This window comes from Perognathus longimembris, chromosome 1 (assembly GCF_023159225.1).
Source record: "Perognathus longimembris pacificus isolate PPM17 chromosome 1, ASM2315922v1, whole genome shotgun sequence".
Lineage (NCBI taxonomy): Eukaryota > Metazoa > Chordata > Mammalia > Rodentia > Heteromyidae > Perognathus > Perognathus longimembris.
Genome location: NC_063161.1, coordinates 129,318,562 through 129,331,337, shown reverse-complemented (window position 1 = coordinate 129,331,337; position 12,776 = coordinate 129,318,562). Strand labels below are relative to the sequence as shown.

General features: G+C 45.2%; 2 protein-coding genes across 8 annotated transcripts in view; one reads left to right on the top strand and one right to left on the bottom strand.

Moving 5' to 3' along the window:
* The window catches only part of Ubap2 (ubiquitin associated protein 2), a 98,967-nt gene extending 94,607 nt beyond the window's left edge, over positions 1-4,360 (top strand). For all 7 annotated transcript variants that reach the window (XM_048364091.1, XM_048364010.1, XM_048364137.1 and 4 more), the window contains 7 exons: positions 1,739-1,817; positions 2,241-2,446; positions 2,588-2,687; positions 2,772-2,879; positions 3,015-3,082; positions 3,168-3,359; positions 3,444-4,360. In XM_048364091.1, coding sequence (XP_048220048.1) covers positions 1,739-1,817; positions 2,241-2,446; positions 2,588-2,687; positions 2,772-2,879; positions 3,015-3,082; positions 3,168-3,359; positions 3,444-3,539 — 849 coding nt within the window. In that variant the 3' untranslated portion in view covers positions 3,540-4,360. The remainder of the gene's footprint in view (positions 1-1,738; positions 1,818-2,240; positions 2,447-2,587; positions 2,688-2,771; positions 2,880-3,014; positions 3,083-3,167; positions 3,360-3,443) is intronic.
* Positions 4,361-7,986: 3,626 nt separating this feature from the next.
* Positions 7,987-12,776, bottom strand: part of Ube2r2 (ubiquitin conjugating enzyme E2 R2) — a 64,997-nt gene continuing 60,207 nt past the window's right edge. The window contains exon 5 of the mRNA XM_048363681.1: positions 7,987-8,969. Coding sequence (XP_048219638.1) covers positions 8,750-8,969 — 220 coding nt within the window. The 3' untranslated portion in view covers positions 7,987-8,749. The remainder of the gene's footprint in view (positions 8,970-12,776) is intronic.

The following is a 12,776-nucleotide window of genomic DNA, read 5'->3' as shown; positions in this document are numbered from 1 at the left end:
GAGTATTTTGTGTTCATTCCTGGGAAACCTGAAGGCCGTTGGGACCTGGACCTCTTACTAAAATGTAGCTTCTTGGCATCTCTCTCCTTTTTTTTCTTTGGTCAGTCATGGGGCTTGAACTCTGGGCCTGGGTGCTATCCCTGAGCTCTTCAGCTCAAGGCTAGTGCTCTACCACTTGAGCCACAGCGCCACTTCCATAGCCAATTCTTCCTCTTTCTCTTGTTCTTTCTCGCTCTCTCTTTGTGTGTGTGTGTGTGTGTGTGTGTGTGTGTGTGTGTGTCTGTGTGTGTGTGTGTGTGTATGTGTGTGTGTTTGTTTCTCACTGGAGAAGCTGAAGTTTAGCTGGAACCAACCATCTTTAATGCATCTTCTAGGTCTGGCTTCATCGTTATTTGAAAGAATGCCCATCTTGGGCCCTGGTTGTTGCTGCCTCACTGTGTCAGTCCAGGGTTGCTCAATGACCCTGGCTGATGGTATGAAGCACTTGGTCTTGCCTAGGAAAGCCACAGTCACAGAAGAGATGAGACAGGGATGGAAATAGGCCTACTCTTTGCCTGCAGTTGGCAGAATTTCCTTCTGGGTAGGTAGCCTCAGTCTGAGATTTTCCAGAACATACATCAGAGACAATTGGACCATAAGATGTCATCTTTCCTGTTCCCAGAGGAAAGGGCTTTCTCCCAGTGAGGTTTTACCTGTCCGCTGCCAGGCTCATAGAACTGTGGTCCCTAAGGGCACCCTCTTTCTCTCCCTGCCAGAGTCATCTTCAGTGGCAGAGGCTGCACGTAGCCTCACTGGACCTCCAGCAGGTCTCCCCAGAGCTACTCAGTGCAGTGCCGGCAAGGATTCAGCCTGCCTTTGGGGCTCTTCTTGGTTCTCTCATCATCTATCTATCTATCTATCTATCTATCTATCTATCTATCTATCTATCTATCTATCTATCTATCTATCTTGCCAGTCCTGGGGCTTGAACTCAGGGCCTGAGCACTGTCCCTGGCTTCTTTTTGCTCAAGGCTAGCACTCTACCACTTGAGCCACAGCACCACCTCTGGCTTTTTCTATATATGTGGTGCTGAGGAATCGAACCCAGGGCGAGCACTTTACCACTAGGCCATATTCTCAGCCCCTCTCCTCTTTTATCATGGGACTCCTTTGCTTCTTCTTCCATTGTGTCTACAATTGAAATAGGAAACATAATTTTGAGTCATTTTATAGCCTTTGCTGTCCTGTGCCTCATCTCCTCTTCTGTGAATAGGCTTCTCCTTCTGGGTGGTCTCTGGTTCTGCTCCCATGAGATCCAGGCAGTTCAGCAGTCCTGCCATTTCTTAGGGTTAGAGGCTGGGGATTCTCTAGGTTTCCTGGGTTACTTATAGACATGACCAGAAAAACTGGTATCTGCTATTCTTGCCCCTAGTCCACTACAGTGTCATTGTGCAATGCAGGGAGGTCAGTTGGAAGTCTAGGTCTGAGTGTCTATCTGGCACCGCTGTTCTGTTTCATCAACATTTCTGGCTGTTCTTTAGAGTCTGACACAGGAAAAGCCAGTAAAGTTGGTTGAGTCTGTGGTGGTCACCAAATACCCAGCCATGGTGTAACACAGATGTGAACCAAAGAGCTTGTCTGTCCACGCACTCATCAGCAAGGGGGCTCCCAAATGCCACTGTTGACTTGCAGGTTTCTGTACTACTGCTGAGAATGGGGTGACACCCTTGCCCAGTTGAGTCTCCCTGATCTATCCTAGGATTACTATGGAATTCCTTTTGCTGCACCCACAGCCCTTGCCAGCCGAGATGGAAGCCTAGCTAATAATCCATATTCAGGTTAGTTGGGCCTCAGTGGTTGAGAGTGGGAGGGTATGGGCTGGCCCTGCAGCTCACCACAGGAGGATGGAAGGCAGACACAGTGCTGAGAGGTGTTTTTTGTTTGTTTGGTTGGTTGTTGTTTTGTTTTTTTTGTTTTTTGCCAGTCCTGGGCCTTGGACTCAGGGCCTGAGCACACTGTCCCTGGCCTCTTTTTGCTCAAGGCTAGCACTCTGCCACTTGAGACACAGCGCCACTTCTGGCCGTTTTCTATGTATGTGGTGCTGGGGAATCGAACCCAGGGCTTCATGTATACGAGGCAAGCACTCTTGCCACTATGCCATATCCCCAGCCCGAGAGGTTTTTTTTTAAGCTGCCCCTGCAGAAGCTGTTAGCCAGGCTGGCATTTTCCCTGGTCGTACAGGGTCAGTGTTCATCTTCCAGGTGATGTCACAAAGTTTGGCCGAGGTGATTCTGCATCTCCCGCACCCCCCACCACACCAGCTCAGCCTCAGCAGAGCCAATCCCAGGCCCACCACACAGCCCAGCAGCCCTTTCTGAATCCTGCACTGCCACCTGGCTACAGCTACACCGGCCTCCCCTATTACACAAGCATGCCCAGTGCCTTCCAGTATGGGCCCACTATGTTTGTGAGTATCTGTGCCATTCCTTCCCCTCTGGAACATCCTGGCAGCAGAAGCAGGGAGGAGGGCGTCATAACCCCTTTGTCTCTTCTGGACCATCTGCCTTCGTGTCCACCATGCATTGCCCTCATCTGCTTTCTCCACTAGGTCCCACCAGCCTCTGCAAAGCAGCACGGTGTGAACCTCAGCACCCCTCCCACCCCTTTCCAGCAGGCCACTGGTTACGGGCAGCACGGCTACAGCGCAGGTAAGGGCTGCTCCCAGCACACACACACTGGGCGGGGCAGGCCTGCTCAGCCCCACACATGCTTCTCCCGCTCTGCCCTGCTAGGTTATGACGACTTAACCCAAGGGACAGCTGCGGGAGACTACACCAAGGGTGGCTATGGCGGATCATCACAGGCACCAAACAAGTCCACTGGTTCTGGGCCTGGCAAAGGTAGTGTTTATCCCTGCTTTCCAAGATAAAATCCGGGAGTAGTTGTCTCTTTCCCAACCCCGTGTCAGGCAGGGCTACCCCAGTGGCCACGGAGCTGCGTCCAAATGCCAAAGGAGGAACTACTTTCCCTCTTAGGAGCATCGGTGTCTTCAAGCGCCGCTGGCCTCCCTGATATGACTGGTTCGGTCTATAACAAGACACAGGTGAGAGGGTGAACGAAGGTGGGCAGGTAGGTCAATCCAAGTACAGCTCAATCTGACCATCACTGTTCCCATCTTTGCCTGGCAGGCCTTTGACAAGCAGGGATTTCATGCAGGCACGCCTCCCCCTTTCAGCCTACCTTCAGCTTTGGGCTCTACGGGAGCCCTAGCTCCTGGAGCCGCCGCTGGCTATGCACCCCCACCCTTCCTGCATATCCTGCCGGCCCACCAGCAGCCCCACTCCCAGCTGCTGCACCACCACCTTCCGCAGGACGCCCAGGTGAGTGGAGGGCCAGTCGTGCCCTCCTTGCCTTGGCCTGGGCTTCTCCTCCTGCTCTGACAGCCTTTTCCTCCTCTTCCTCAGAGTGGCTCGGGTCAACGCAACCAGCCCAACTCCCTGCAACCCAAGTCTCAAGCTTCCAAACCTACCTATGGGAACTCACCGTACTGGACAAATTAGACTCCGAAGAGAGGGTGGGCTCTGGGGCCGGGCTTACCCTAGGCAGGAGAGAGCACTTGGAGCACATTTCTGGGAGCCCAGTGCCCTTTCCTAGAATTGAGACTTTAACTATGTCAGCTGAGCCTCTGTGGGGAGCCTGCCTCCCAGACTTGCTATTGTATGTAATGTAATTTATGTATGTATTTGTAAATGTGATCGAAGCCTGAGGGAGTGGGGGTGTGGCTTCAGGTGGCAGCCAACTCTGCTCTCCTAATTCAGACCCCCCCTCACTGTAGCCAGGCAAGCCCCTGTAGCTCTTCTGCCTCAGGCATTCCACATGGCCCCCAGTCCCCAGAGCTGCTAGTGGCAGCCACTGGAGGATTAGTGCTGGCAGTTTTGAGTATTGGGGTCAGGTACCAATGAAGAATCACGACTTATCTCCCTTGTGAACCATTATTTGTTTTATCCCTTCTGTAATTACTTTATACCTCTGTTTTTGAGAAATTGGTCCTTTTGTCATTGTCAGGGTCCCTCTTCCACCAAATCATCTGGGAATAGCAGAGACATCCCCTGCCCAACAGAAACCGGGGCTTCTGCTCGGTCCAGTCCTGTCCCTAGAGACTTGCCTTTTTCTGGCCGACCACTTAAAAAATTTGAACTGGGTCTCAGATGTTCATCCAGTCAGCTCCCCTTTCACAAAAGAATCAAAGATCTGCTTCCACCTCAGTGAAAGCCCGTCTCCAAGTAAAGGCTCCTCCATGCCAGTTGTCCTGCACCAGGCAGGCAACTGTTCCGGGGGTTTCCCCTTGCCCAGATTCCACCTAATAAAGTTCTGAGAGCATGCTTGGTCTGTGTGTTGTGGTTGAGGTATGGCACCCTGAAGTTTCCAGGGTCCAAGTAGACTTGGCAAGGTTACAAGTCATCTGCTAAGAGTCTAAAGGGCTTGATTAGATGGTTCCTGCTTTCTGCTGGACTTTCAGCCCCAATGTTGTAGCTGAAAAGACAAAGGTATTCAGGGTCCCTGCTGTGTTTACGAAAGTATTCGATACAGCTTTTCTGGGAAAGCCTTTAATCAACTTAATCAGGCAGCCAGGAGGACTGCTAGGGAGGATAAGTGCTTCTCTAAACCTCTTTAAACCTGGAGTAAAGCCAAGAAATGAGCATAGGCTTAAGGCCTGAACAAGGCATACCTATCCTATCTCCAAATAGTGTGGATTGCCAGTCAGTCAGGGGTTCTGGTGGGACAGGTGCCTCGTGAGTGATGTTAGCAGGGGTGATGTTAGGGCCTAAAAAGTTACCCAAGAATTATAGCCTCTAATTCCAGTCCTAAATCACAACTTCAGACTAGGCTCATAAGCAAAGAGTGCTGCTTCAAGCAAGTACAAGCTGAGTATCAGAAGTATTCTGGGTTCTGGACCATTTCAGATTAAGAATGGCAGGTACTGATCAAGTGACTGTTTCAGAACCAGATGGAGGTTCTTCCTTCTCCCCCTCCCCCCGCTTATCAGAAATAATGCTCAAATGGGACACAGATAAGATGCTGGCTAGAATAATGGCAAGTGTCCACAACTAAAACGTAATAAGGACTTTTATTAAAAGCGATCTGCCTTGATTCATAAGATGTTGGTATACTCTTCAGAGCCTGCTCTATATTTCAGTCAACTTCAGTAAACAGCCTCAGTGGGGACAGTGATGTTCCAGAAAGTCAGGTTTGGCAGGATGTCATAAAGGCAGGTCAGCCAGTTTTTGTGGTGGTTTAGATTTTTCATAATCAAGATAACAGAATTTGAGGCCACCTTTTAGGATTTTTTTTGTTTTTCCACCCACCCTGTCCTGGGCCTTGAACTCTGGGCCTGGGGCACTGTCCCTAAGCTCCTTTTGCTCAAGGCTAGCACTACCACTTGAGCTGCAGCACCACTTAGGGCTTTTTCTGTGGTTGATTGAAGATAGGAGTCTCACGGACTTTCCTGCTTGGGCTGGCTTTGAACCACAGTTCTCAGTTCTCAGCCTCCTGAGTAGCTGATTACAGGCGTGAGCCACCAGCGCCCAGCTACCTTTTAGTTTTAACACAAGGAAAAAAAGAGGGTCATGCAATGGGGAAGTAGCAATACAGGTATATTTTATTTCACATTTTATTAGTAGACAGATGGGCAAAAAAAAATAAAGACAAAATAAAACCACTAAAGGGGAAGTCAACAGAAAATGCATCAATAAATCTTTTCTCATAAGTTAAACTGAGGAAAAACATCTACAATTTCATCTAAGAAAACTATTAAAGTCAGGTGTGTCCTGCTGGTTTCAGAATAGTTGAAAATTGCATCTGAATCTTTTTAGTTGTAAATGTAAACCTTTTTTTAAAAATCAGGAGAGTGGAGAGTTAATTTTCAGCAGAGAACTATATACTTGTCCCCTTCCAATCTTTTACTAGATATATACCTCAAACAAAGAAACCAGCAAGTAAAAGAAGCAAATTGCCAGGGAAGGAGAAATAAAGGAAAGGACTACAGGGGAACAAAAGGTAGAAAAGAATTCTGGAATGATAGGAAAAGGAAAGGAAACGCTGAGAAAAGCAACAATGGAATCATGATATATTTTCTCCACTGAGCTTCAAAATACATGGAACTGAAGAGAATTCAGTGAGGCCTCAATTAGAATCAAAAGCAATCGCAAAATGAAGGATTCTGAGTTCATTTCACACCAAATAGTCAGTACAAGTGTACTCACAAGGTTATGGCATGAGCCTGAGACTCCCATCCACTCTCCCAAAGAGAAAACATACTCAAGTATTTTTCCACAGGATATGTTCTCAGGGACAAGTCTGGAACCAGCATCATCTGGGTTTTATAACTCAGTCTAAACTACCAGAATGTCTACTTGCCAACAAGTCAGCACACCCCAGTCTCCTAGAACTGGTTGTATCATCAGAGGCAAACCCAGCCAACAACAGTACCACCAAGAAGTGCTGAGAGGTACAACTTCCACTTGGCTCTCTGGCTCCCTGAGTCAACATGCAACACATGCTAAACAGGGCCTAATTGGACAGCTGAACATCACAGCACCTCCCAAAACGCCGAGGTGCCTGGGCTGACCTGGGAGTAAGACGTTTCAGCAGTAAGGTGAACAGAAGGGTGAATGTTAGAGCTCTATGAGAATGAGACCAACCTACTGGCTGTAAACTTGTGGGGTGGGGAGGTAAATCAGAGCATTGAGAGGCTTTGGCTCTAGGTTTGCAGGTTATGTTATCTGGAAGCATTACTCAAAGTGTAGGGAGCAACAAGCTAGTTCTAATATCCTTCTAGGAGAGGTTGCACTCCTGCACAGCTGCTCTGTTCCTTGAATCTGGAATCAAGGGCACAAAGAGCAGCTCTGTGGGGATTAAACAGCAATTCTGGGACCAGGCTCAGCAGTGTCCCTTAAGAATCGTAACATGTTAAAACATTCCCATTTAATAAAAACCAAGCTTTAGAGGCTAGAGAGGGCTTCTGGGAAATAGCATATGTTTGGGAGAGTTTGAAGAGTGAATGAAAACCCTGAGATCAGAAAGGAAGGAGGAGCTACGGAAGTAAGGATCATCTACTCTGGACATCCTAGGATCCACCTATTCCTGTCCCTAATCTGCCCTTTGGTTCTTTCTGAACTATGATCTGAAGAAAAAAGGAGATGATACTGGTGCATAGGGATCTTACATAGGGCTGCAGTCCTTGCTGTGTTTTCCTTCTGAAATCTGATTTTGCATTATAGAGGTTTTCCCCAAAGAACAGTATGAACTCGCATACCCTAGTAATGAAAATCACCTTCAAATTCTGAAGTCCCTGGATGTTGTGAAGGCTATTGGATCTCAATCTTGATTGAAGCAACATTTGATTAAGACCTGGGAAACAAAGCTGCAATTGCATGGTCAAAAAACTCAAGCCTTGCCTGGGCTGCAAACTGCCAGCAGTCAACTCCCTGAGCCCTACCAGAAAAGCAAAGCCCAGGGGAAGCTCCATGCACAATTTCTGCTTGTACTCCACAGCCAAAGTACATTGAAAGAAAAAGTCCAGATCACATCCAAGAAGAAAGCAAGAACCACTCATGTCTTAACACACATCCACATTTATCGCTATAAGCAGCTCAATGAAAACCAAAATCTTAACACATGCACCTAGGATTAATACTGAGTAGTTAAAAGTGGCTACTTAAATAACAGTAACAACAACAAAACCTCATGGTGAGAATGAAATCTTTGAGGGGAAGGCCAAGTTAAATACATAAACAGATGTTTTCTCTCCCAGTTGTGGCCACCAGTAAATAGCTTTAACTTTTTCCCTCAGTAGCATCAACCAAAACTGGTGTGATTTTTTTTTTTTTTAATTTTTAAAACACTTTGTCCTCATCACTAAAAATCCACCCATTTTCCTCCCCATTTGCCCACTCCCTGGTGGGGATAAAAATAACCCTGCCTTTAAAATAAATAGCAACCAAGTGCTCAGGTCTATGTAAAGTATGAATATTTATTTCAGGCTTTAGATCCCAATTGATTTCAAAAAACAAAATCTGATTTCTCTCCTCAGAGTAACTGAGGCCACCATGTTAGGATGATTTCATGGAGGCAGAAGAAGCACATTTCATCAGGCTTAGCATGAAGTAAAGTCCCTGATGCCCACCATACCCAGCCTAAGGAAGGGAAAGAAACAAAATGTACTATGATGGGTCTGAACAAATATGCACGCACACTAATGTAGATGAGCAGCTAAACCTTGGCAAAAAAAAAGTTTTGAGTTTTTGTTTTGTGTTTTTGTTTTTCCATTTTCTTTTGCTACCCAGTATATGCAGCACTTATGAACTCCCAAGAGGTTCCCAGCTTTAAACACATTAAATGTCTTTAACTAATTCTTCAGGAATCTAAAATCAAAAAAATAATGTGTTTTGCTGTGAACATTCTGTAGACATGAAGTGAGGTGGGAGTTTGGATGATGGTGGGTTTTTTTTGGGGGGGGGGGGAAATCAATACAGTGATGGAAGGATAATGAATGCAAGAGTTGAGACATTCTGTGGAGGGTTACTTTCTCTCCATTAAAGGTCCATAAAAAGGAGCAAACTGAGATCCATAGGGGAGTCAGCAGGAGCTGTTTGTTTTCCCCACCCCCTGTGAGTGAGTTTTTGTTGAGGGGCCACCGCTAGGTCCCCACTTGGCTCCCCTCCCTTTGGCCTGAGACGGCAGGGCAGTACAGGGCCACTGAAGGAGCCCGTCACGACTCCTCATTCCCAGAATCGTCATCGTCATAACAGTCGGCATCTTCCTCCTCCTCATCTTCATCATCAATGTCATCATCATACAAGTCGTCATAAAGCAAATCTGAGCTGTTGTCATTGGAAGGCACTTTAGTTTTGATGCAGTATTCTGCCAGAGTTGTGGGGACCTTCACTCCATCTTTTTCTGCTTCGGCCTTTGTGGCTGAAACCTGTTTCCTGAAGATAGGATGACATAAAAGTGATTTTATAATTGGCTTTAATCAAGATTCTTTCTCCATCTACTTTCCAAACTTTGCCTGCCTAAAAGTATCTGACAGCTTCCTTGTACAAACAGCCAAAGGCTTTTAATGGTCACTAACGAATGATATTGGGGGGGGGGGGGAATTAAAGAAACGTGAAAAGTTTAAAGCAATGGTTCTTAAAATAGACATTGCGTTTTTGGAGGAAGGGTCCCTTTATTTCACCACCAATTTCATTATGCAGAATAAAATCCCCAACAATTTATGCTGCATTCCAACACATTCAGGCCACCCAGGTTAGTACTTTTTTGGAGGTATAGGAATAGAACCGCAGAGGCCCTCAAGTACTCTAGGCAATCATTCTACCACTAAATTATACCCCAACTTTCTTTTTCCTCCTTAAAAACTTAAGAGCCTGGTGCTGTCCCTGAGCTTTTTTTCTTCTACTTCTAACTTTTCTGGTACTTAATTGAAGATAAAGAATCTCATAGTTTCCTGCCTGGATTGGCTTCTAACTGTGATTGTCAGGTCTCAGCCTCCTGAGTACTTAGTATTATAGACTTGAGTCTCTGGCACCTGGCTAGCCCAATCTTTTTTTTGGTCAGTAATGTGGCTTGAACTCTGGTCCTGGGTACTGTCCCTGAGCTCTTCATCTCAAGGCTAGCGCTCTACTACTTGAGAGGCACAGAGCCACTTCCGGTTTTCTGGCAGTTAATTGAAGCTAAGAGTCTCATGGACTTTCCTGCCCAGGCTGGCTTTCAACTGTGATCCTCTGATCTCAGCCTCTGAATAGCTAGGATTACAGGCGTGTGAGCCACTAGGGGCCAACCCAATATTATTATTATTTTCTTTTTTACCAAGTCCTGGGGCTTGAACACTGGACCTGAGCACTGTCCCTGGCTTCTTTTTGCTCAAGGCTAGCACTCTACCACTTGAGCCACAGCACCACTTCCATCCTTTTCTGTGTATGTGGTGCTGAGGAACTGAACCCAAGGCTTCATGCATACTAGGCAAGCACTCTACCACTAAGCCACATTCCCAGCTCTCCAATGTATTTTTTTTTCAAATATTTTTAAAATAATTATTTATTGTCAAAGTGATGTACAGAGGGGTTACAGTATCATACTTAAGGCAGTGGATACATTTCTTGTACAATTACCTCCTCCCTCATTCCCCCTTCTCTCTTTCCCTCTCCCCCCATGAGTTGTTCAGTTGGTTTATACCAAATGGTTTTCTAAGTATTGCTTCTGGAGTCATTTGTCTGATTAGCCTCTGTCTCTAGATATTCCCTTTCCCTTCCCTGGTCCTTTTTTTTTTTTTTTTTTTTTTCCCCCCGCCAGTCCTGGGCCTTGAACTCAGGGCCTGAGCACTGTCCCTGGGTTCTTTTTGCTCAAGACTAGCACTCTGCCACTTGAGCCACAGCACCACTTCTGGCTATTTTCTATACATGTGGTGCTGGGGAATCGAACCCAGGGCTTCATGTATATGAGGCAAGCACTCTTTCCACTAGGCCATATTCCTAGCCCACAATGTATTTTAATACTTCTTCCCCTGATCTTCCTCCTTTGGTTTATGTTAATTTAAAAGAGGCTTATTACCCTGATAACTTTTTGAGTGGGAGGATACTGCATTTAGATAACTGAGCTAGACCTCCAGCTCCACTGGCAACTCAGTGGCAAGTAGCCATCTAGTCACATCAACCTGCACATTATCCTCCATACCACTATGCAACTTGAAGAGGAGGAAACAGGAAAAGTGAAGGGGTGACACTGTCCCAAAACAAATTATACTCTGACTTATGAAATGGTAATCTTTCTGTATATCACCTTGGTAATAGCAATAAAATTGCATTTTTTTAAATGAGTCATCAAGATTGGAGAAAAAAGCTGAATTCAGTACTACCCAAATTAATCAGAAATTAAAACATTAGAACATCAGTTTCCTTGAATACACTAGTGTTACTGAAACATTTCTATGACAAAAATGGATTGCTACCAAACATTTCTTTCCTGCCAGTCCTGGTGCTTGAACTCAGGGCCTAGGCAGTGTTCATAAGCCTCTCTGTGCTCAAGGCTAGCACTCTACCACTTGAGCCATAGCACCACTTCTGGCTTTTTCTGTTTATGAGGTACTGAGGAATCAAACCCTAGGCCTTCATGCATGCTAAGCAAACACTCTACCACTAAGCCACATTCCCAGCCCTACCAAACGTATTTTATGAAGCCAGCATTACACTCATCCCAAACCAGGGAGGGGACCCGATGACAAAAGACCAATCAATCTCTGATGAACACAGATGCAAAGCTCCTTAATAAAATACTTGCCAACAGAATCGGCAACAACAACAACAAAAGTTTTATTTCAGAGATGCAAGGTTAGTTTAATATATGTAAATCAATAAACAATGTATCACATTAACAGAGCCAAAGCCAAGAATCACAAATAATTATCTAAATAGATGAGAAAGAGCCTTCAATAAAATCTAACATCTGATTCATATTCAAAGCTGTGGAAAAGAAAAGCTAGTAACGAAAATAATATACCTCAACATAACAAAAGCTGTATGTTACAGAAACGGCCAATTTCAGGCTAAAACCGTTTCCTCTAAAATCAAGAACAAGGCAAGAATGTTCATTTCACTCCTTTTCAATATCTAGCCACAGCAACAGGGTAAGAGAAAGACATAAAAGGGATTCACATAGGGAAAAAGAAGTCAAACTATCCCTATTTGCAGACAACATGATCTTATATCTAAAGGACCTCAGTGACTTCATGCCCAGGCTCCTAGAGCTGATCAATAACTTGGGCAAAGCAGCAGAATACACAACACACACACGCTTTTCTGTATTCCAACAATGTTACAATCAGTGGGAAATCAAGAAAAATTTGCAATAGCCCCCCAAAAAAGAGACAAAAAAACCCCAAAACACCACCTCTATAAGGAAAAACTATAAAAATCTGAAGAGCTGGATGCCAGTGCCTCATGCCTGTAGTCCTAGCTCCTTCTGAAGAGGACCACAGTTCCACAGTTCAAAGCCACTCTGAGCAGGAAAATCGGTGAGGCTCTAATCTCCAATTAAACACCAAAGAGCTAGAAATAGAGCTGTGGCTAAAGGGGTTCAATGCTAACTAACCTTGAGCACAAAAGCTCAGAGACAGTGTCCAGGCCCAGAGTTCAAGCCCCAGGACCAGCATAGTAAATAAACCAATATGAAGAAATCAAAGATGACATCAGGAAATGGAAAGACCTCCCATGTTCATGGATAGGTAGAATTAATATTGTGAAAATGACCATAATGCCAATGATGTTGATGTTCTTCTTCACTGACAAAGAAAAAATTCCAAATATTCATTAGGAACAACAAAAAACAGTGAATAGTCAAATCAATTTTAGGCCAATAGAGCAATGCAAGTGGTATCAAACTACTACAGAGCTATAATAATGAAAACCATTTGGTAATGGCACAAAAACAGTGCCGAAGATCAATGGGACAAACTAGATGACCCAAAATAAAGCCGTATAATACTTATTTACCTGATATTTGACAAGGGAGCCACAGATACACAGTAAAAAAGAAAGATAGCATCTTCAATAACTAGTGTTGGGGAAACTGGGCACCCATAAGCAGAAAACTAAAATGGATCCCTGTTTGTCACCATGCACAAATATCAACTTAAAGTGGATCAAAGACCTCAACCTCAGACCTGAAACTTTGAAAATACTGCAAGGGAGTAGGAGAAACATTAGGACTTGTAAGTTTGGTAAGAGTAAGAATTTTTTGAA